This window comes from Bos grunniens, chromosome 1 (genome assembly GCF_055505025.1).
Source record: "Bos grunniens cultivar Pamir isolate PY7600 chromosome 1, Bosgru_T2T1.0, whole genome shotgun sequence".
Classification (NCBI taxonomy): Eukaryota; Metazoa; Chordata; class Mammalia; order Artiodactyla; family Bovidae; genus Bos; species Bos grunniens.
Window position 1 is genome coordinate 11,415,971 of NC_141165.1, and position 24,500 is coordinate 11,440,470.

A 24,500-nucleotide genomic window follows, 5' to 3' on the forward strand; every position below is an offset into this window, starting at 1 on the left:
GTCTCGGGCACAAGGCCTCTCTCAGCCCATGTACAGTGGGCCGTTGGACTCAGGCGGGCGTCAGTGCGCGGCGATCCCTCAGGCTCCTCGGCGGACGAGCAGCGGGCACTGGTGTGGAGTCCGCGCGGACGGTGGGGCGCAGCTGAGATGGAGGACGTTGAGGCTTCCGGGCGCGCTGGGCCTCCTCTTGAGGAATGCGTCCACATGCTTTCCTCCCAGCACGGGCCTCACTCATGAGGCTTTTCACAACTCCCAGGAGCCAGCTGGACACCCCGGGCCCCTTTGGACGTCCTTCATAGACCCGTTATGACGTGTATTAGTCCAAGTGCTTTTCAAAACAGCCTTGGAAGGAGCTCCAGCAGCAATTTCAGACGGTGAGGTGATCTTGGGAAGTGCGAGGACAGACTTGAGGGAACTACAGACGTGCGGAGCCTGGGGGGGTTGGGTAGTGGAGCTGCACTGAGCCCCCCTCACACACACACACACACACACACTGGAGAATCCAGAGGGAACTGTTGCGCAGTGTCGCGGGAAGTGCATCAGTGGACTGTGGTGGACGTCAGTACTCACAACTGTACGCAGAGGGTCACTTTGCTACGTCACATCAGGTGTCCTTCAGGTGACAGAGCCAGCAGGAGAACGATCTGGCCACTGGGCCAATACAGAAGGCCTCTGATGAGCAGTGCTTGCCCCAGAGTTAATTTTTCACCTGGGTTGAGGTAGGAGTGTGAACCAGTGAAGTGAATGAATGTCCTAGTGACCTGTTTATGATGGAAATATTAGCTATAAGGAAAGATAATGGAAGTGGGCATCATCTAAATGATGCTGCTAGTGATAAAGAACCTGCCTGCCAATGCAGGAGACGTGAGATACAGGTTTCATTCCTGGATGGGGAAGATCCCCTGGAGGAGCACATGGCAACCCACTCCAGTATTCTTTAATACTACTGATACTGTTCAGAAAAATAATGGACAGCTGATGGCTACCAATAGACCATTGAAAGTGATGGAGTCTCTTTGATTGCATGCCAAGAAATCCTCATTTCCTGCATTGAAACAATAAAGACAAGGACTAGGCCCAAGAGTCTCTATGATGGTAAACACCCAATCAAGACAATTCTGTTTCGCTAAGTTTGGGATCCTGGTTGGGGAAATCTGGGTAGATGCCCTCAAAGATTTCCTCACCCCCACCCCATCCCACACTACCCCCTCGACTGTCTTGAACCTCTGGAGCCTGCCCATGTGGCTCACCTTTCCCTACCAACCTAGCCCCCCACTCCCCAGTCTGTTGGACAATAGGCATATGATTATGGTTATTTCTTAGTATAATTCAGCTGAACTATAACCCTCTTCCCCTCAAAAGAACACATTAGTTTGCTGCTGCTAAGTCGCTTCAGTCGTGTCCGACTCTGTGCAACCCCATAGACGGCAGCCCACCAGGCTCCGCCGTCCCTGGGATTTTCCAGGCAAGAACACTGGAGTGGGTTGCCATTTCCTTCCGCAGTAACAAAGTACCACTAACTGGGTGGCTTAACAGAAGTTTATCTCACAGTTCTGGGGGCTGGAAGTTAGAACAAAGTGACAGGGCTGTGAGGGAAGGATCTTCTATTCCTCTGCTAGCTTCTGGTGGTTTGCTGGCAATCTTGTGTTACTTGGCTTGTAGATGCATTGTGGCAGTCTGCCTTGATGTTCATGTGCCTTTCTCCCTATATGTTTGTATGTTTCTGTGTCCAAATTCCCTGTTTTTGAAAATACCAGTTATTGGATTTTTACCTGCTCTAATTACAATACTCATCTTAATTTGATTGCCTATAAAGACCCTATTTCCAAATAAGGTTACATTCATGGGTACCTGGGGGTTAGGACTTAAACATCTTTTGCAGGGATACAGTTTAGTCCATGACAGGTTGTAAGAACCAGCCAACTGCCAGGAGCTAGGAAAGTTTTTGTGGGGCTGGATTATAAGTGTGCTTGATGAGTGGTGGTCCTCAGCATCCTTGCTTAATTCACCAGCATGAGCCCTGCAGAAATCAGAAGAAAACTGGAGTGTAAAGTTGGTAAAAGACTTATGACCAGTCTTCTAAGATACAGGGTTTATGACCAGTCTTCTAAGATACAGATTTAACACCTAGGCAAAGACCAATAGCAAACTCCTAAAGTGATGCTATGTCTATTGCCATATAACAAATTACTACACACTTAGTGGCTTAAAACAAGAATCATTTATTCTCCTAAGTTGCTGAGGGTCAGGGCAGAGTGGAATTGAGCTACGTCATCTGGGGCTTCAGTTGGAACAGCTTGAAGGCTGGAGGTTGGAATGATCTGAAGGTTCATTTACTCACATGTCTGACAGTCGATGCTGGAGCCCAGATTGGAGGTGTCAGCCAGCATGCCCACACACGGCCATTCCCACTAGTCAGTGGTGGCTCACCACTGTAGGCAAGAGCTGACAGTAGGAAAGGTTGCTCCTGAACAGCATTTGCGGGGAGTGGGGAGGGCGGTGGGCGATAGGATCTTAGCAGTAAAGAGGTCAGGAAGGAGCTTGTAACTGACAGAAGTCAGTACTGGAAATTACAGTGGCCAGCAAGACCTGAGTGGCAGCCAAGGGACCCTGACCTGTGGACAGTTGCAGAAATGGTTAATAAAACACAGCATCCCTAGAGGCAAAACAGATGGGCAGTTGAAAATACCAGCAGAAAAAAGTTAAGGATGGATGAATAGGAAAATCAGGATCCCACAGCCAGTTTCTGGACTGAGCTGGTTTTCAGATGTGGTACTGAAGAGGTGGCCAAATACCAAGAAGGACCCTGCAGCATACCACAAGTAGATACAGAAATGAATCCTGAAGTCCTTTTCCAGAGTCCAATAGCCATTTCCTTTGACAACTACACCCAGGGGGAAAGTGGGTAACCAAACATTCTGAAGACTGTGTACTGAAGATGTACACAAAATCTGAATTGACTTTGATATCCAGACATCTGCATTATCATCACGGCTTCCCTGTCAGAGTGGCTGCATAGTGGCCAGATAATTAATGGAGTCCTCCCCAAGGTCCAGCTTACAGTAGGCCCACCAACTCTGTGGACCTGCTTGTGGTCATTTCCCCTGTCCCAAACTGAATAATTGGCATTGATGTACTTGGCAATTAATGTTACTCTCAGGTTGAGTCCCTGACCTGTAGGGTTAGAGCTATCACAACAGGAAAAGTCAAGTGGAAAACTGACTGGTTTTGAAAAGTCAAGTGGAAAACTGACCTCTAAAACTGATCTGTTCCAGTCAAGATCATAGAGTCTCTAGGGGTGAGACAGTGGCAGAACTGGGGGCCACTTTTAAGGATCTAAAGGATATAGCATGGTGGTCCCCCAAATCTTAAATTCACCAGTGTGATCCCTGCAGAAATTGGGTCCTGGAGGATGGCAGTACACTGCAAACTCAACCGAGTGGCAGCCCTGATAGTAGTTTCTGTGTCAGATGCAGGGGGTGGCTACTGATTTGGTGTGTTCTTTTCTGTCCCCATCAGGAAAAAAGGATCAGGACCATTTCACATTCACATGGAACACAGATGCAGTTTTGCCCGAAGGCTATGTTACCTCTCTTGCCCTCTTGTAGTCCAAAGACTTCACCATCCTGAAGAATATCACACTGCTCCATTACACCAATAATATTACAAAGATGCTGGAGGCCTTGGTAAGATACAGGTGTTCCAGAGAGTAGCAGATAAACACTGTGAAGATTCAGAGACCTGCTACATTTGTAACATTTTTAGGGATCCAGTGGTCAGTAGTGCCCTAGGGCATCCCTTTCAAAAGGTAAAGACAATTATTGCATCTTGCACCTTCAGCCATCAATAAAGGAAGATACTTTTGGGTCTTTTCAGGTTCTGGAAGTGGCCTATTCCACACCTAAGAATAGTGCTCTGGCCCAAATACTGGGTGACTTGGAAGACTTCCAGGTTTGAGAAGAACCCAGAAAAGTAAGAGTTTTTGTAATTGGTCAAGGCTGTGATGCAGGCAGCTGTGCTGCCCCAGCCATATGGTCTAGCAGGTGGTGGTGGTGGTAGTGGGGAACGACATGATGTGGAGTTTCTGGCACATCTCAGTAGGAGATTCACGAAGCAGGACCCTAGGTTCTGCCATGCCCCTGGAAGCAGAGAATTATCTGCCTTTTAGGGGGAAAAAAGCCTTGGTGTGCTTCTGTGCTCTGATAGAGATGGAACATCTGGCCTTGGGACACCAAGTGAACATGCAGACAAAACAGTGCCTTGTTAGGGGGTTCTGCCAAACTCACAAGGTCATCAGGGTGGTTTGGCCCAGCAGCAATCCACTACCAGGTGGAAGGAGAATGTTCAAGACAGCATGAGACTGTTCAGGGGTCACAGGTGAGTGCAGGATAGGTGGCCCAGACCCACAGAGCACCCACTGTTCCTGTATCAGAGCCCCTTTGTCCATTCACACCTATGACCATATGGGGAGGCCTTTAGGACATGTGGACAGAGGGGGAAAATCTTGAGCCTCATTCCTGGATGGATTGGCTTCGTGATGGTGTTCAGTTGCCAAGTCGTATCTGATTCTTTGCAACCCCATAGACGGGAGCACACCAGGTGTTCCTGTCCCTCACCATCTCCTAGAGTTTACCCAAGTTCATGTCCATTGAATTGGTGATGCCATCTAACCATCTCATCCTTTGTTACCCCCTTCTCCTTCTGCTTTCTATCTTTACCAGCATCAGGGTCTTTTCCAATGAGTCGGCACTTCACATTAGGTGGCCAAAGTATTGGATTTCAGCCTCAGCATCAGTCCTTCCGATGAGCATTCAGGGTTGATTTCCTTTAGGATTGACTGGTTTAATCTTGCAGTCCAAGGGATTCTCAACAGTCTTCTCCAGCACCACAGTTTGAAAGCATCAATTCTATGGTGCTCTGCCTTCTTTATGGTCCAACTCTCACATCTGTACATGACTACTGGAAAAAACCATAGTTTTGACTATCTGGACCTTTGTTGGCAAAGTGATGTCTGCTTTTTAATACACTGTCTAGGTTTGTCATAGCTTTTCTTCCAAGGAGCACCTGTCTTCTAGTTTCATGGCTGCAGTCACCATCCACAGTGATTTTAGAGCCCAAGAAGAGGAAATACGTCAGTGTTTCTGCCTTTTCCCCTTCTATTTGCCATGAAGTGATGGAACTGGATAGGCATGATCTTAGTTTATTTAATATTGAGTTTTAAGCCTGACTTAGCACCTGAGATCAGCATGAAAGTGGACAGCAGCTACATTACAGCCTCATGCAGGGCTGGCCTTGAAAGACAGCAGTGGAGACATATCCCCCACTGGGAAGAGCGCCTGTCATTCACTTTTGTGTGTAAGGAGTGGCCCAAGGTGAGAATATATGTGGACACAGGGCAGTGCTGGGTGACCTCTGTGACTGGGAATAAGGAAAGCACATGGGAAGACGTACTGGGATGGGCACCAAGCAGACAGAACAATTCTAACAGTTGACATTGGACAGCATTTCTTACTGGCAACCTGTGTGCTGGCACAATGGGTACAAGGACAGAATGACCAAAGTAATGGAGCTGGAGGCTATTTATGGGCCCAAGGCTGATCCAACCACTCACTTGGTCTAACCTGTCAGCAAGAGACCAATGAGGAGCTCCCGATGTGGTTCCTTTCATGAAGTTCAACCAGCCATTTGCTCTACTGGAACTCTTCTATCCGGGAAGGGCCAGCAGTTTGTTTTCACAGAAATAGATTCATACTGCATAGATAGGTTTAACCTCCTGTCCACAGGTGTCAGCCAGCAAGGGTTTATGGAGTGTTAGTTCCTCTAGCACAGGATCTCACCTTACAGCAAAGGAAATGCAGGGTGCACTTTACATTGCAGGATGTGCAGTGATCACAGATCTGCTGCCTGACAGAGCACTGGGACAGTCAGCTAAAGGCACAGCTGAAGTGCCAAGGTGGAGGTAATATTCTATGGCACCATTTCCCAACAAGAAAGACACCTGAGTCTAAAATCCAAAGGTGGAAATAGGAGCGGCCCCACTTAATATCACTCCCAATGGTCCACTGGAGAACTTGGTGCCTCCTGTCCTCCCAAGTATAGATTCTGCAGGGTTAGAGGTCATGGTCCCCAAAAGGAACACTTCCTGTCCTACTGGATATAAATGATGGATGATGTCTGGGAACCCTGGGTTCCTGAATCTTGGAACCAGGAGGCAAAAGGAGAAGTCACCATCTGGGCAGTGGAGAGGGTAGGGCTACTCTATACTCAAGAATGTGTGGAACCCATGACCCACACGGAGCATCTTGGTACTCCTTTGCTTAACTGTGATCAAGAAACTAGAGACTCCAGCTTGCACTTGCAGTGGAAGAGTCTGTCTCTTGATTTTCAGGCACCTGCAGTCTGGCTGTAAGGGATGTGCATGATATATGCGATACTAGTTTAAGGCACACACCAGTCTGCAACGTTACCTCTAACTTGAAAGACTGATTTCCAAGCTGGTGCTGAAAGCAAACCTTCAGCTAGCCATTCCACTCTTCAGCCCAGGCAACTGCTTCCAGCGATGGGATCTGTAATGCTGGTTTGTAAACCAGCCCCTGTACACAAGGGCAAGGAGAGATCTAAGAAAGAGGCAGACCCTCCAGGTCAGCAGGCAGCAGGTTTGATAAGCAGGGAACTGATGAGGTTTGTCTTGGGCGGCCAGAAGATAACTCTCTGCAGCCACCAGAATCTTTAACTTTTTTAAATTAATTAATTTAATTGGAGGATAATTACTTGACAACATTGTGGTGGTTCTGCCATGGGTCAACATGAATCAGCCACAGGTGCACGTTTGTCCCCTCATTGTGAACTCTCCTCCCACCTCCCTCCCCACCCCATCCCTCTGAGTTCTCCCAGACTACTGCCTTTGAGTGCCCTGCTTCATGCATTCAACTTGCACTGGTCATCTGTTTTACATATGGTAATATACATGTTTCAATGCTATTCTCTCAAGTCATCCCACCCTTGCCTTTTCCCACAGAGTCCTTTACATCTGTCTTTCTTTTGCTGCCTGGCAAATACAATCATCGTTACCATTTTTCTAAATTCCATCAGATCAGATCAGATCAGTCGCTCAGTCATGTCCAACTCTGCAACCCCATGAATCGCAGCACGCCAGGCCTCCCTGTCCATCACCAACTCCTGGAGTTCACTGAGACTCAGGTCCATCGAATCAGTGATGCCATCCAGCCATCTCATCCTCTGTCATCCCCTTCTCCTCTTGCCCCCAATCCCTCCCAGCATTAGAGTCTTTTCCAATGAGTCAACTCTTCGCATGAGGTGCCAAAGTACTGGAGTTTCAGCTTTAGCATCATTCCTTCCAAAGAAATCCCAGGGCTGATCCTCAGAATGGACTGGTTGGATGTCCTTGCAATCCAAGGGACTCTCAAGAGTCTTCTCCAACAACACAGTTCAAAAGGATCAATGCTTCGGCACTCAGCCTTCTTCACAGTCCAACTCTCACATCCATACATGACCACAGGAAAAACCATAGCCTTGACTAGACGAACCTTTGTTGGCCAAGTAATGTCTCTGCTTTTGAATATGCTATCTAGGTTGGTCATAACTTTCCTTCCAAGGAGTAAGCGTCTTTTAATTTCATGGCTGCAGTCACCATCTGCAGTGATTTTGGAGCCCAGAAAAATAAAGTCTGACACTGTTTCTCCATCTATTTCCCATGAAGTGATGGGACCGGATGCCATGATCTTCATTTTCTGAATGTTGAGCTTTAAGCCAACTTTTTCACCCTCCACTTTTCACTTTCATCAAGAGGCTTTTTAGTTCCTCTTCACTTTCTGCCATAAGGGTGGTGTCATCTGCATATCTGAGGTTATTGATATTTCTCCCAGCAATCTTGATTCCAGCTTGTGTTTCTTCCAGTCCAGCATTTCTCTTGAGGTATTCTGCATATAAGTTAAATAAACAGAGTGACAATATACAGCCTTGACATACTCCTTTTCCTATTTGGAACCAGTCTGTTGTTCCATGTCCAGTTCCAACTGTTGCTTCCTAACCTGCATACAAATTTCTCAAGAGGCGGATCAGGTGGTCTGGTATTCCCATCTCTTTCAGAATTTTCCACAGTTTCTTGTGATCCACACAGTCAAAGGCTTTGGCATAGTCAATAAAGCAGAAATAGATGTTTTTCTGGAACTCTCTTGCTTTTTTGATGATCCAGCAGATGTTGGCAATTTGATCTCTGTTTCCTCTGCCTTTTCTAAATTCCATATATATGCATTAATATTCTGTGTTGGTGTTTCTCTTTCTGGCTTATTTCACACTGTATAATAGGCTCCAGTTTCACCCACCTCATTAGAACTGACTCAAATGCATTCTTTTTTATAGCTTAGTAATATGCCATTGCATATATGTACCACAATTTCCTTATCCATTCATGTGCCAATTGACATCTAGGTTGCTTCCACATCCTGGCTATTGTAAATAGTGCTGCGATGAACACTAGGGTACATGTGTCTCTTTCATTTCTGGTTTCCTCAATGTGTATGCCCAGCATTGGGATTGCTGGGTCGTATGGCAGTTCTATTTCCAGTTTTTTAAGGAGTCTCCACACTGTTCTCCATAGTGGCTGTACTAGTTTGCATTCCCAACAGTGTAAGAGGGTTCCCTTTTCTCTGCACCCTCTCCAGCATTTATTGTTTGTAGACTTTTTGATAACAGCCATTCTGACCAGCATGAGATGGTACCTTATTGTGGTTTTGATTTGCATTTCTCTGATAATGAGTGCTATTGAGCATCTTTTTGTGTGTTTGGTAGCCATCTGTATGTCTTCTTTGGAGAAATGTCTGTTTAGTTCTTTGGCCTGTTTGTTTATTGGGTCATTTATTTTTCTGGAATTGAGCTGCAGAAGTTGCTTGTATATTTTTGAGATTTATTCTTGTCAGTTGCTTCGTTTGCTATTATTTTCTCCCATTCTGAAGGCTGTCTTTTCACCTTGCTTATAGTTTCCTTCGTTGTGCAAAAACTTTTAAGTTTAATTAGGTCCCATTTGTTTATTTTTGCTTTCATTTCCATTACTCTGGGAAGTGAGTCATGGAGGATCCTGCTGTGATTTATGTCAGAGTGTTTTGCCTATGTTTTCCTCTAGGAGTTTTATGGTTTCTGGTTTTATGTTTAGATCTTTAATCTATTTTGAGTTTACTTTTGTGTATGGTGTTAGAAAGTGTTCTAGTTTCATTCTTTTACAAGTGGTTGACCAGTTTTCCCAGCACCACTTGTTAAAGAGATTGTCTTTTCTCCATTGTATATTCTTGCCTCCTTTGTCAAAGACAAGGGGTCCACAGGTGTGTGAATTTATCTCTGGGCTTTCTATTTTGTTCCATTGATCTATGTTTCAGTCTTTGTGCCAGTACCATACTGTCTTGATGACTGTAGCTTTGCAGTATAGTCTGAAGTCAGGCAGTTTGATTCCTTCAGTTCCATTCTTCTCAAGATTGCTTTGGCTATTTGAGGTTTTTTGCATTTCCATACAAATTGTGAAATTATTTGTTCTAGTTCTGTGAAAAATACCATTGGTAGCCCCAGAAATCCATGCACATATGGACACCTTATCTTTGACAAAGGAGGCAAGAATATACAATGGATTAAAGACAATCTCTTTAACAAGTGGTGCTGGGAAATCTGGTCAACCACTTGTAAAAGAATGAAACTAGAACACTTTCTAACACCATACACAAAAATAAGCTCAAAATGGATTAAAGATCTAAACGTAAGACCAGAAACTATAAAACTCCTAGAGGAGAACATAGGCAAAACACTCTCTGACATACATCACAGCAGGATCCTCTATGACCCACCTCCCAGAATATTGGAAATAAAAGCAAAAATAAACAAATGGGACCTAATTAAACTTAAAAGCTTCTGCACATGAAAGGAAACTATTAGCAAGGTGAAAAGGCAGCCTTCAGAATGGGAGAAAATAATAGCAAATAGCAAATAAAAGCAAATATCTCTGGGCTTTCTATTTTGTTCCATTGATCTATATTTCTGTCTTTGTGCCAGTACCATACTGTCTTGATAACTGTGGCTTTGTAGTGTAGCCTGAAGTCAGGTAGGTTGATTCCTCCAGTTCCATTCTTCTTCTTCTTTTTTTTTTTTTCCATTCTTCTTTCTCAAGATAGCTTTGGCTATTCGAGGTTTTCTGTATTTCCATACAAATTGTGAAATTATTTGTTCTAGCTCTGTGAAGAATACCGTTGGTAGCTTGATAGGGATTGCACTGAATCTATAAATTGCTTTGGGTAGTATACTCATTTTCACTATATTGATTCTTCCAATCCATGAACATGGTATATTTCTCCATCTATTAGTGTCCTCTTTGATTTCTTTCACCAGTGTTTTATAGTTTTCTATGTATAGGTCTTTAGTTTCTCTAGGTAGATATATTCCTAAGTATTTTATTCTTTCCGTTGCAATGGTGTATGGAATTGTTTCCTTAATTTCTCTTTCTGTTTTCTCATTATTAGTGTATAGGAATGCAAGGGATTTCTGTGTGTTGATTTTATATCCTGCAACTTTACTATAATCATTGATTAGTTCTAGTAATTTTCTGGTGGAGTCTTTAGGGTTTTCTATGTAGAGGATCATGTCATCTGCAAATAGTGAGAGTTTTACTTCTTCTTTTCCAATCTGGATTCCTTTTATTCCTTGTTCTTCTCTGATTGCTGTGGCTAAAACTTCCAAAACTATGTTGAATAGTAGTGTTGAGAGTGGCCACCCTTGTCTTGTTCCTGACTTTAGGGGAAATGCTTTCAAGTTTTCACCATCGAGGATAATGTTTGCTGTGGGTTTATCATATACGGCTTTTATTATGTTGAGGTATGTTCCTTCTATGCCTGCTTTCTGGAGGGTTTTTATCATAAATGGATGTTGAACTTTGTCAAAGGCTTTCTCTGCATCTATTGAGATAATCATATGGCTTTTATCTTTCAATTTGTTAATGTGGTGTATTATATTGATTGATTTGCAAATATTGAAGAATCTTTGCATCCCTGGGACAAAGTCCACTTGGTCATGGTGTATGATCTTTTTAATATGTTGTTTGATTCTGTTTGCTGGAATTTTGTTGAGGATTTTTCTGTCTATGTTCATCAGTGATATTGGCCTGTAGTTTTCTTTTTTGTGGCATCTTTGTCTGGTTTTGGTATTAGGTGCATCTACCAGAATGTTAAGAGCTTATACGGAGGCCTGAACTGGGTTTAGTTGTGCACACCTTCATATGGTCTCACCACCACCTTGCTCTCTTCCACCTGTGCCCTTGGGGCAGCTTCTAATGTGGAGAAGGCAAGTGGAATGCACAACTCTGACAACCCAGGGCCAACTCACAGGTCAACCAGCAGTCATGTCTTCTTGGTGACCTCCTACAACATGTAAGACCAGTGGATTCTATGTGTGAGCTCATCCTGCATTTTCACTGCTTTAAAGTATGCTTGTTTCTAAGGGGCAGTGTCACACAGAACTACAGCAACGAGTAAAACATCTCCAGGTCCACAGATACTGGTGTCTGCAGATGTACTGCAGACAGGGGAGCCAAAGCCACACTTGGATCGTGTCTGTTCCTGGTGGAACCAATCACTGCCTCCTCCGTGATGGTGGGAACCAGCTCACCACATGAAGGGCTCAGCATTGGCCTCTGCTGTTGGCAGTTCAAGCATTGAGAAGAATGCCAGGAAGAAGCCAGGAGGCCTTGGTGAGAGGTCTGGTTGCTGCCACTTGAAGAAAGAAGCTGAGTGACACCCACAGGCAAGTCATCTTGTCCACCTTCTGCACTTCCATAGTGGGTCTTGTGGGAGGCAGGTCTCCTTACTGCCCTATAGACGTCCTTGGTACCACTTGGTAATCTTTTCTCTGTCAAGTGTTAACCAGCTGGACAATCAACTACTCAGGGAAATCTTATGGATCAGGAACTCAGGTCAGCGCTCTTTCCATACAAAATGGACCACGATGCACCATCCAAAGTTGGCTGATAGGAAATCTTCCACAGCCCCAAGCTGGATGTGTGTGACAACTGTCTACTTTTGGTTGAGGCTAGCACTCTTGCAGATCCATCTGCAGAACAAACCTGTGCTTCCTCCTGTTCTGCCAGCTGGTCACAGGGAATGTACCCTGAAACCACAGATGCAGCCTGAAGAGGAGACATGAGGTAGGAGGAAGATTCAGCACCACGAGTCTGACCACCTGCTGAGTCATTCATGTATGCCTCCAGGGTCTGTTCAGGCCAGCTCTGTGTGCACTGGTGATGGACAAGCCTCCTGTGATGAAATCCCACCCACAGTGGGATGGCAGCGGGAGGTGGAAGCTCTGGGGGGCAGATGAGGCCGTGAGGTGGAGCCCTCAGGACGGGTTAGTGCCCTTACAAGGGTCATGAGAGCGCTCGCTCCCCACCGTGCTTTCCATCATGTGAAGACACGAGGAACAGTCAGCTGTCTGCAACTCAGAAGGGGCCCTCACGAGAACCCACCCTGCCAGCACCCTAATCTTGAACTTTCAGCCTCCAGAACTCTGAGACAAAGTTCCATCAGTTATACACCGCCCAGTTGTGGTATTTTGTCATAGCAACCTGAGCTGAGACCATACTGTTCCTGGTTTTCAGTGGAAGCCTACTGTTTACACCTGGTTTTATTGCTTGTACTTCTCTAGCTCTTTTGGGATACACCTTTGATGGGGTCCAGAGGTGATGGCATGTCCCAGGTGCATTCATGAAAGCTTTTACCTTTAGGTTCCCTTGTCATTTTTCCTCAGTGGGCAGGGACAGCTTCCCTGCCTTACCTTAGGGTCTTTGCTTAGATATCATCATATCATAGTAATTGGTCCTAGTGAGCAGGAAGTAGTACCCTAGATGCCTTGGATGGTGAGAGCTAAATTCCTTGAAAAGTCTGTGGTCTGTAGACTACCACGGTTTCCCTTCCAGAATGAAAGACAAGTAGTCAGAAGACACCCTGCGGAGCCCACAACTAAGAGAGGCCCGGGCTTGGTGCATGCGGACTTTTCTGTGACCACATCTTGGCTGCTGCTCTAGCCTACTGACTGAGAAAGTCATAGGCTGTTGGGTTTGAGCGAGACTTGGACAGAGACCTGCAGGTCTGATGCTCAGGCAAGCTTAGAGCTGGCCAGGCAGAAGTGTGGGCTGCCTGGAGACTCCATGCTGACCCAGGTAGTGTCAGAACTGCACTGCAGGACATCTGGGTGGTGATGGAGAGGCAGCAGTGAATAAGATGACACAAGCAGGTCGAGAAGGTGAGAGTTATGGCACAAACAGCTCTCTAGGGTTCCCATGGAATGTCTGCCGCAAGTCCCTGTGCCCAGTCCTCTCCTGTTCTGCAGAGGAACCTGCTGTTTCTGCTGAGAGTCCTCTAGGGACTTCCCAAATTCCTTGCTCACCATCACTGCTTCTGACAGAAAATTCTCACAGCAAAAGTACATGCTAGGCTCATGACCCCGGGATTTCTTGATGTCACCCAGGTGCAGCTCAGCTACTGATGGTAGGAAGGCCTCCCTCCTGCCGACCCACTTATGTCCATTTCTCCCGCAGCCGAATATATCAGCCTGGGGCCACAGAAGGTGGGACATGCCCCTCTTACTGCTTTGTCAGACAATCCTGGGGGAGTTCCTGCTTTCCATCCGTGACTCTGCTCCATCCGTGGGCTCTGCTGTGCTGGCGACAGTGGTGCCTCTGAACCAGCAGGGGTGGGGGTTCCTGCATCGGCTGGTGTAAGTGACCCGGTCACTGAGGGGAAGCCTGGGGGCTGGCACAGCACGAGCACAGTGAAACCTGTACCTATAACTTGATATCTCCAGGGACACCTCCTGTACTCAGTACTTTCAGGTTTGACTGTGTAAGAAAGGAAGTCCTCTAGAAACAGACTGTTGAGGGCTCAGATCTTTTAGGAAGGACAGTGCTGGTCACCCAACCAGCTAAGTGAGGCCCAGAAGACCAGCCCCATGTGATGGAAGGAAGATGTGTGGATACAGGGCACTGCCCTTTCTGCTACTGCTGCTATGTCACTTTAGTCTCGTCCGACTCTGTGCAACCCCATAGACGGCAGCCCACCAGGCTCCCCCGTCCCTGGGATTCTCCAGGCAAGAACACTGGAGTGGGTTGCCATTTCCTTCTCCAATGCAGGAAAGTGAAAAGTGAAAGTGAAGTCGCTCCCGACCCTTAGCATGGACTGCAGCCTACCAGGCTCCTCCGTCCATGGGATTTTCCAGGCAAGAGTACTGGAGTGGGGTGCCACTGCCTTCTCTACCTTACTGCTACTCTGGACGTCTCCCGTACTTTCCACGTGACATTGCAGAAGACTGTGCCCCAGGGTCACAGTGGACACTCCTTGGCCCCTGCACCACGAAGGGGAACCTCCTCTTGATTTTAGGACCTGTTGATGAACCTAATGTGACCTGATTATTTTAGGGCAGAACTGGAGGTTTTCTAACTGTATCTATTGCTCTCTCTATATTAATAAGCTGGTGCTTTACTGTGAAGAATTTCCCTCATCAGCAGGTGTGACCTGTGTTCTTTTAAATTATCAACCCCCATGGTAACAAGTTGGTGTGATGGTGGTTATGAGCCCACTCCCTCCCTCATTAGCTTAACACTGATGTACATGGATATTTATTTATTCCATATTTGATCATCAATTTCAACTGTCACTCTTCTGGATGTTGAGAGTGAAAGGCTGTTTCTTGGATTCCTGCTCCTGGAGCCAGTCAAGATTTCGGCTTCAGCAACATCCAACAGAATGAGGACTGAATGGAAAAGGTAGGACGACTGTAGAACAATGACCTACGGCAGTACTGCTAAGCAGCAGCAAACGCACCCAGGCTGCAGACAGAGAACAATCCATCCCAAAGATAAGTAAGCAGTGACTTAGAAGAAGTTGTTTTATATTGAAACCAAGCCCAACAGAATAAACATCATGTTCAAAGGTCCTAGAAACACACTGAGATACCTGTACATATGCCTTAACAGTGGCTGTTTGGGTAAAGGACACTTGGCTGGACATCACTACCAGGTACAGATGAGCACGAGTAAAACATAAAAAAGACCGTACTTGTGAGAAATAAATATGTCTGACAAAAATGAAATAAGAGCCCAAGCAAGGTGAATCAACAGGCACATGACTATTTGTCTTACCAGGGCTTTGAGAGCTTTTTTGACTGACAGGAGTTTATAAAAATTCTGTTTTATTTTTTTTGCCAGTGATAAAAGTAAACTGGATATATGAAACAAAACAACAAAACACAGGACTATTCACAAGTACATCAGGGCTTTAATTTTATTATTTTTTTTAATGTTTTTGTTTTAAACCAAGTTTCCAGCTGTACACTTTAAGAAAATAAACAGGAAGTCATCGTCTGCTTATCCTCTGTGGAGGGAGGCATGCAGGCATGACCGAAACAGAACCAAGGGGCTACCTCATCAAGATGAGAAGCTAAAATGTGCTGAATTACAAAGAAAATACCCCATTTGGCTTCACAGCAAAATGTAAAGGTGAGAACACTTAACAGATGACACAGGGCTGGCACTCAACATGCCACAGCACAAGCTCCCCTCAAAAATCAAATGTCTTCTTCAAATAAAATTGTCACAGGACTTTATTCACTGTTTCATCTTCTGGCAGCAGGACTTCTTTGAAGTGGAATCTGAACACAAAGAGAAATGAGGAAGCAGTTTGTTAGAAGGCTTCACGTCTTTTAAGAGGAATTTCACAATTTCAAAACACTACCATTGCATTAATCTTATTTCCAGTGAAAACAAAAACAGCAATTAAGATGCGCAATAGTTTAAATTATGAGAGTTGAGAAACTGAACGACACCCTGTGAACACAGCATGATGGCTGTGTGAGATGAAGGCCCAGAGGCCCACGTGGTGCTTGAGTCCACAACCCCCACGTGGTGTGCCCTTCACCCCTCCCCAGCCCCCAGGTGTCTGCACTCCCAACCCTCCTCCTGGTACTTCAGTGACGGCTGGCCAGCAGGACAGACACTGACAAGGTTGACCAGGCTGCATCCCACCCACCTCCACGACTGACCACTCCTGGGTCTCTCAGGTCATGGGGGAAGACAGAGGACTTTGGTTACCTGGTAGCACACCTCCCAGTCTTTGCTGGATCATTTCCAAGTGGTGAATATACTCTGTCAAGGAATGTTCTGGATCTTGAGAAGCCGTCAGGGATCTTTCTGATCTGGGATTTGAGAGTGGACTGGATCTTCAAACACACGAACAACCAAGGGACAAAAAAGAAGTCAACTCAGCAGACAGAATGCAGGGAGTGTGACAGGCAATGGCACCAGGACTGCACACTAGTGGGAAACGGTAAACGATGTTATCTTTGTATCTTTTCTTTACCACAAGGGGAAAGCACGGCTTTAAAAAAAGTGCTATGTTGTCCTTTAGAAACTAACTTCTTTACAACGTCTCCAAGTTTAAGACAACTAAAAGCTATTGTATATTATTGTGTATTATTTAATTCAATAAATCTTCACACACAAGTCTACCTAGCACTACACCTGGTTCAGCCCAGCATCCTTCATGTGGCTGCCTTTCCTCCTGACCTCCAGTGACCATGTCACGGCCCACTGCTGCTCCAAGGGCAGTGAGCATCTTACTCACCCGAGCACCATCCACACACAAGAGGCCTTGGCCACCACTTATTCTTTCAGAGCAGCCTGGGCCCAGGGGGGGTCACAGCCATACTGAGAGTCCCTGCCCTCCTCGAACAGAAGCAGGCTTATTGTCACACTCTTAACACACAGTTCAAATGGAGGCATCATCACGAACCAGAGGCCGTGAAGCGAGACAGCTCACATGGCTGTACACTCTGCCTCACTCTGGGGCCATGACTTTCAAAACACATTTCTTGGAGGGACTACATGCACTGGTAGGACATGCTCAGCAGAGACACACATGAGCAGAAACACAGTGTCTCGCACAACAGGCTGCCCATACTTGTGGGCCTGGCTCCTCCGGTCAGGGCAGTTATGCCCAAGATTGTCACACTCTTAACACACAGTTCAAATGGAGGCATCATCACCAACCAGAGGCCGTGAAGCGAGACAGCAAACATGTTTCATCCTGCTGGCTGAGGGCAGAGGTGGACGTGTTTGCTCTGATAGCTCCTTTCCGATGACACGCCTGCCTGAGCCCCCAGTGCGGGTTCAACACCACAGACACAAACAGCTTTTCTACCCACTTCATGGGTAGGTTCAAAATACTGGACAAGTCATAGTCAAAAGAATGAAATAAATGACTTGTAAAATCATACTTAAGCATTTGGATACGATTATCACTACTTATGTGTCAATCTGGAGAAGTGAAATGGAAATCACATCTCTCTCACATGCAGTGCTTGGCTGAGAAATCTCATGGTCAGAAAACTGGAGTGCGAATCATGAAGATGATCAAGCCCATGCCACGTGACCCCACGGCTGCAGCACTTGACAGTCTCACAGAATCACAGCTCCCACCACCCCAGCCACCAGGGAAACCTTTCCTCACTTGGATTTTTACACAGGATTGATTACACTCTACCATTTAACTACAACGCCTAATTGAAAACCCTTATTCCCCCAAATAACTTACAGATGTTTAACATTATCACTCTAACATCTCACTTGCCAAGTGAGTTGTTAAGTATAAAGACATATTACATGTGCGAAACCCCCCAAATCCCAAAGAAAAGAGATTAAGTAAAGCTAACACCAAGCCCTTCCATGTGTGTAAGTGAGTGTGTGCGTGTGTGTGGGGGTTCACGTGCCCGGGGGCCCTTCCACTGGAGGTGGACCTGGGCACACACACAAATCTGCCCAGGAACACTTCTGTGCAAGGCCCCATTCTCTGCAGACTTGCCCCTGCTGACAGCTAGGACCCCGTAGTGGAAAAGCAGCTGAGGTTCCTCCGCTCACTTTTCCCTCCTGCGTGGGGATGCTTTTGGCACAGGGTCCCTGGCCTGGCTGGAAGACACATCCCGGGTGGGTGGGGATTCACGAGTGACAGGTGGAGACTGCTGCCGCCGTGGTACCAGGAATCCTTCCCCTAGAAATATTTAACAACAAAGGGGTAAGGAAAGAGAAAAATGCATTTTAGTAAAGGCTCATCCACCAAAATTTAAAATTTACAAAATTTTAAGAGCCTGCATGGTAATTTCAAGACATTTTAAAAGTATTCATTATAAAAACTGTATTTAAAAAACCTCAAGAAGGAACCTGAGTTTTAAGCACCTGCGTTTTGCTCCTGCAAGGCAGACCCTGACTATCTGCATCTGGGTGGGCAGTATCCCGGAGGAGGGCCCAGCACCCCGATGGAGAGAGGAGGGCGCCAAGTGGCCTGGGGTGGATCTCCCACACCCAGCTCTGAGGAGTGAGAGATGCAGAAACCCTGGAGACCACCAGGTTCATCAGAGGCAGGGGGTGTGCGGGAACCTCCTGAAGAACCTTGAAGCCATCTGCCTTCAAGCTGTGAGGATCACACGTGGAGTCTAAGCTGATGGGCACCACTAGGGAAGCCCAGTGGCCGTGCGGGGCGCTGACCACTGCAGATGGCCCAGGTGGCTTGGCTACACCTGGGCCTGGCTGGTCAGATGTGGCAGTGGACAACCGCAGACTGGACAGGACTGAAACAAAGGACGCAGCCATGCTCCCCGAGTGAAGCAGAACTTCACTCCATGTAGGGAATAGAGAGACTTTTTATTGAAAATAGCTATCAGTCAATACATTCAGCATTTCTGTATCCTTCAGTCATTGCTGTGCTCCTCAGAACTGCTTTCTTCATAAACATTAACTATATAAACCTGTGTTTGTTGCCCAAATAAAAACCATTTTCCTTCAAAATCCCTGCACCTCCTGACAAGTGTACTGGCTGAGTTTCTGGTTTCTCACTGTGCTTTGTGTCTCCCCCCCTGGCATTGAGAAGGAACCCCGCTACTGAAACATTTGGGGTCGGAGGTACCTGGGCGCAGTGCTTGGCCTGGTGCTAGGGCTCCTCTGCCATCTACTTGTTGCCACTTCTTAACCAAAAAGCGTAACCTACACAAAAAGGAAGAAAAACACTGAAAACTAGAGCAAAGCCAGGGTTTAAATAACGAAGAACATTTAGCCCTGACCAGACCCTGTAGTCAGAGAAGGCAATGGCACCCCACTCCAGTACTCTTGCCTGGGAAATCCCATGGACAGGGGAGCCTGGTAGGCTACAGTCCATGAGGTCGCACAGAGTCAGACACGACTGACCGTGACTTAGCAGCAGCAGATCCTGTAGTGTGAGCACAGCCCCCACCCCTGCAGTATCTTCCCAGGCCGCTCCCAGCCCCACCCTGCTCTCACTCCCAGCCAGCTCCCCAACCCAATCACAGCCCCGCCCCCCAGCCCCACCCAGGCAGTCTCCAGCACCTCCCCAGGCCCCGCCCACTCCCAGCCCTTCCAATCACAGCCCCGCCCTCCGCTCCCAGCCCCGCCAGCTCGGGATCTGTCGGGCTCGAAGGCCTCACCGTCTCCATGCATCCCTCCATTCATGGGGACCAGAAGTGAAGCAGTGTGGGGGCCCCGATGCCCCTCTCCTCGATGACCCCTGGCAGCACCCCCACAGCACTGCTGCTGCTGGGTCCCAAGGCTGCGAGGCACTGCTGTGTGCTGAACGGAAGACCAACCATCTGGCCACCCCCACCCACATGTGACCTTCTTCCTGGCCCAGGGTGGGCTCTCCAAAAATATATGACAGATGGGTTTCAGAGTGACAGTTCGGTGGGTGGACCGTCTGCCCTCAGATGAACTCAGAGGGAGGCCCCCACCCCCACAAGGGGCTCCCAGCAGGTGTGCAGCTGAACCGGCTGGGGTGCTGCATCTCTGAGGGCCTTGGGACCCCCTGACCTTTGCATACAGTCCAGGAAAGAGGCAAGGGTGCCCCGCTCACCCCATGGCACCTGTTCTTGCAGACAGGTGAGTGTGGCCTGGAAGAGGCACCTCTGTGGGCAACACAGAGCAGACACAGATGCACAGTTCTTAGTAGAACAGACATTTTTAGAAATACAGCAGATATTAAAATTATAAAATGAAATAGATTTTCATCACTGTTAATTGTGAAACAGTCAGAATTTCTTGTCATCACACCAGGGAGTCCACCCCACTCCTAAAGTGCCTCCTGTGCACACACTGGAGGCTGGGCAGGGCCAGGAAGGTGGACACTCAGAGGCAGGGGCACCCCCTTCCCACAGCGCAGGCTCAGAGCTTGTCTACAGGGAAGGCTGGAACATGCCACCCTGGGGGCTGGGGGGCACATCTTCCTGTGCACATGGCGACCTTTATGTAACACAGGTTTGACTAAAACATAAGAAACTGAAATGCAAAGAAGTGAAATACAGTTTTAAGCATGATCAGACTGTCATCGCAAGAGCCCCGTTAAGAGGAAGGATTTGTTTTACAATAAAAAGGCAGCCTTACACCTTTCTGTCTTTGAAAACGTAGCTCTGCATAACGTGGTTTCCAGAAGATAAAGGTCGTTTACATTTTAAGGCCTCAAATGTCATTCATCTTAAAAGAGGAAACAACTGTCGAGTTTAAAAGACCGAAAGACCTCACACGAGCAGACAGGCAGTACCTGAGGACGGCGATCACCACCCTGACAGCCGTGCGGAACCTGGTGAGGGGGCGGGGCCCCGCTGCCTTCTTGTCTGCTTTGGAAGGGAACACCCCCAAGTGGGCGATCATGGACAGGGTTTCCTGTTCAGAGTCCTGGAAGCCACCGATGAGCAGCAGAAGGTACTTCTTCTGATAAATCAGGGCTTTTCTAAAGCTCTCTGCTCTCAAATAACGCAAGTACAACTTTTCCATCTAAAAGAAAAAAAACAGTGAAACTTGGTCACAGGACAAAGACATCCTCCTCAGAAGTCTCCACAGCAAAGCTGTTGCACCAGGTGCTTTAAAAGAACCAGACTTTCTCCTCAGAAATTATCACAGGGGTTGGCTCCCATGACATATGTGACCAGAACCAACCTTGCTGTTCAGAGTTCCATCTGGTTTATCAGATAAAACGCAGAGCAGATGCTGCTTTGCCAGCAATGGAGGAGCCCGAGGGCCCCAGTAATCAGCCACCGAGCGTGGGCCAGTCTAGGGGCAGGTGGAGCTCCGCTCCCAGGCCCATGGGCGTCCAGGGAGGGGAGGTGCAGAAATCCTGAGGTCACAGGCAGAGGTCGGCGTCCTATCCTGACAGGGCTTCCCTCAAGAGGCCCACAGCTTGGGCCTCATGGTCAGAAACGCTGCGTAAACTGCGGGCCGAGGGTTTTCTCAGGCTGCAGACACGATGCCCTGAGATTCAAGGATCAGGGGTTTCACTCCAACCCAGGATCTTAAGAGGCACCACGGGTGGAGCCTGGAGGCTCTGTAAGGCAGTAAGAACACTCCGCATGACACTGGCTTGGGGAATAAATGTTGTGTTACACGTGTGGTCTTATACTCATCAAACCCACAGCAAGTATAGCCCCAAGAGTGGCCCCCACGTGATGACAACATGGGTCTATCGACTGCCACACACGCACCATCTCGAGGAAGTGGATGGTGTTCGGGGGCTAGGGGTGGGAAATCTTCGTAATTTCCCTTCACTGCTGTCGTGAACTTAAAACTTGCCTAAAAACATGAACAAGTCGGGAGCGGCCAGGAGACGGCGTCCCCACACTTCACACTGCCCGCGGGCTCGCGCTCACCTTGGCGCTGCAGGCACCGGCGTCCAGCGCTGGGTCCGGGTGTCGTGCTGAGCCTGGTGAGACCATCTTCTCCTGCTTCCAGGCAGACCTGTCTGACCTCTGCAAGGACCACAGATGGTGTGTCTATACAGTCATTCTCCCGGCAGAGCATCTCGAGAAAAGCGTCTGACAGCACAGTTAGGACTGCTCCCAGCCCCGAGCCATCCCCCACACGTGCCCTCTGGACACAGTGGGGCTGAGGCAGGTGCCGGCCACCTGGGTCCCACTTCAGCCTCTTCTCAGTGGTGCCCAAACTGTCACGTGATTATTAACAGACCATTAACACTCAGAGGTGGTTATGACCCACCATTTACTGAAGTATGATTGCACAAAAGGTACATCTTTATTAAAAACAAAACCCTCAACATTTGAGAAGTCAAAGCTTTAAGCCTACTAGATACTCTCATCCTCCCTGGTCCTAGAAAGGCAACTCCCGGCAGATGCAGAGAGTTGGCTCTGTTCCAGTCCTGTGGAACCACACACCTTGGACACCGTGGGGGCCATGCTGTGAAGAGGGGACATGGTGACCAGGCCACGGTCCCACATTGGCGGCACAGCCTGACACCGTGCTGTGCCGAGCACCCTGCAGCTCCAGAGAGGACTCATGAACAGAAGGAGGACCGTACAGGGAGGGTCAAGGCTGCCACCCACAACAGATGGCCAGGAGCTTCCTGTTGCCCAGGCTGAGGGTAAGTGGGAGCCCTTGCTGGGGTCATGTGATCAGTGGCCTTCAAGGCAGCCTGGCCATGGCCCACCATGCAGGGCAGTACCAGGAGGAGGCAGGTGCTGGGTTGTGCCACCTCCCTGCTGGGCAGAAGGCAGAGACCATGCTCAAGATTCTAATACAACCTAGCCTCCCTAGAAGGAGATGCTTCAGGGACAAAGGCCACCTTGACAGGAAGGAGACGCCTGTGTCAGTTCACCCCCAGCCACCTCTGACTCACTCATTCCTTTAATGTCCTGATTGGCTAACTTCCACGGGAGAGACAAAAGCATCCCAGGAGACCACGCCTTTAGTCCACCCAGGGTGCTCTGAACAAGAAGCCTCAATACACACTCCAAGCAGTAGCCAGAGGGGCAGAGAGCCAGGCACTCTGCCCATGGCAGCCCTCGCCTTATAACCCCTCCTGCAAAGGAGCAGAGCCGTGGGTCTGCTTGTGGGTGGGCCCCACGTCACAAGCACAGAGGGCTCTGCCTTCCACAGAGCTTCACACCGACAGAGTGGCACTGGACAGAACCGAAAGACAGACCCCACGCCAACAGGACCCGCCCGGCCTCGACAGGACACTCTGCCTCGCAGTACCAGAAATAAGCATGCACATCACTAAAACCTTCCAAAAGAGAAGACACTAGGCACAGACGGTGCGTTTAGCCAACATTTAAAGAAGAAAAAACCATCAGCTCCACATACTGTCTTCCAGAAAACCAGAGGAGGGAAATGTCCCAGCTCGTTACTAAGGCCAAAACCAGACACAACAAAAAACCTGTCCAGATTAATATCCCTCCTGAAATCAGACACAGAAATGCACAACGATATGTAAGCAAATAGACGCAGCAGCACATGGAGAGAAAAACACATCGTGACCCGGTCGGGTTTTTCCTGGAACAACGAGAGAGTCCACATTCAACAGTCAATGGACTTCACCATATTAAGAGACTAAACAAGAAAGACCAAACTATCACACCAACAGAAGAAGAAAGGGCACGACAGAGTCTGACATCCACTCATGACAGAAGTCCCAGCAAACCAGGAACCGGACGGAACCTCTTCAAACTGACCCTAGGGCATCGTCCTCCAGGGGAAAACAGGCTCCACCTGGGATGGAGTGGAGCTGGGTGTCCTCTCCAGCCTGGCAGGGGGCAAGGATAGGAAATCACAGCCATGCCAAGTAGAAAGAAGGAAACAGCCCCCATGCGCATATGACAGGATGGCCCAGGTAGAAGATCCTACAGATAGGCTCCTGGGGCCAAAAAGTAAGGCTTGGAAGATCGCAGAACGCAAGGTGGGTCTGTGAACATCAATCACGTTTCTGCACACCAGCCACGAACACCCAGAAAACAGAAAGCTTGAAAAGTACCATTTACAGCAGCCCGCTAAATATGAGTTCTTTACGTAAAGTCTAACCTAATGTGACAGGATCTACAGGCTGACAGCTACAGCACATTTAGGAAAAGAATTTTAAAACATCTGAACACATGGACACGGAAGTAGACAGATGGGGAGATTCAAGACAGTTCAAGTGCAGTTACAGATGTCAATTCTGCCCAAATGTTTAATGAAAAATCTGCTTCATAATTCACAAAATAAAAATTTACCCTTTTAAAGGGAGAAAGTGAACTGGCACTAGTGGTAAAGGACCCGGTTACCAACGCAGGAGATGTAAGAGACACAGGTCCGATCCCCGGGTCGGGAAGACCCCCTGGAGGAGGGCGTGGCCACCCACCCCAGTATTCTTGCCTGGAGGATCCCATGGACAGAGGAGCCTGGCGGGCTATAGTCCATGGAGTCACAAAGAGCCAGACACGACTGAAGCGACTTAGCGTGCAGTGTGAAACTGAACTGGCTCTGGTATATCCCTCGGGTTGTGCAACCATCACTGCTTCCCAGTTTCATCACCCAGAGCCGTGTGCCCTGAGCACTCACTCCCCACTGCCTCCCTCTAGCCACGAACAACCTACGATCTTGCCCCTGCGATTGTCTGTTCTGGGCATTTCGTACC

The 24,500-nt window shown here is 47.9% G+C and overlaps 1 protein-coding gene and 1 long non-coding RNA gene across 18 annotated transcripts in view; one reads left to right on the forward strand and one right to left on the reverse strand.

Annotated features, from left to right (window-relative positions):
- Positions 1–28: 28 nt before the first annotated feature.
- LOC147378955 (uncharacterized) lies at positions 29–16,543 on the forward strand. 3 transcript variants are annotated; one of them, XR_015133359.1, is made up of 4 exons: positions 29–374; positions 3,520–3,686; positions 3,877–3,972; positions 11,495–16,543. It is a non-coding gene; the product is annotated as an uncharacterized LOC147378955 (long non-coding RNA). The 3 variants fall into 3 exon arrangements; XR_015133368.1 differs by lacking the exon at positions 3,877–3,972 and having other exon boundaries at positions 11,479–16,543; XR_015133344.1 differs by lacking the exons at positions 3,877–3,972; positions 11,495–16,543 and having other exon boundaries at positions 3,520–3,869.
- The window catches only part of PCNT (pericentrin), a 105,136-nt gene continuing 95,944 nt past the window's right edge, over positions 15,309–24,500 (reverse strand). For all 15 annotated transcript variants that reach the window (XM_086316281.1, XM_086315925.1, XM_086315785.1 and 12 more), the window contains 6 exons: positions 21,742–21,840; positions 20,640–20,872; positions 18,999–19,075; positions 17,957–18,086; positions 16,133–16,260; positions 15,309–15,693 (listed from right to left, as the gene is read on the reverse strand). In XM_086316281.1, the coding sequence (XP_086172407.1) occupies positions 15,650–15,693; positions 16,133–16,260; positions 17,957–18,086; positions 18,999–19,075; positions 20,640–20,872; positions 21,742–21,840 (711 nt within the window). In that variant the 3' untranslated portion in view covers positions 15,309–15,649. The remainder of the gene's footprint in view (positions 15,694–16,132; positions 16,261–17,956; positions 18,087–18,998; positions 19,076–20,639; positions 20,873–21,741; positions 21,841–24,500) is intronic.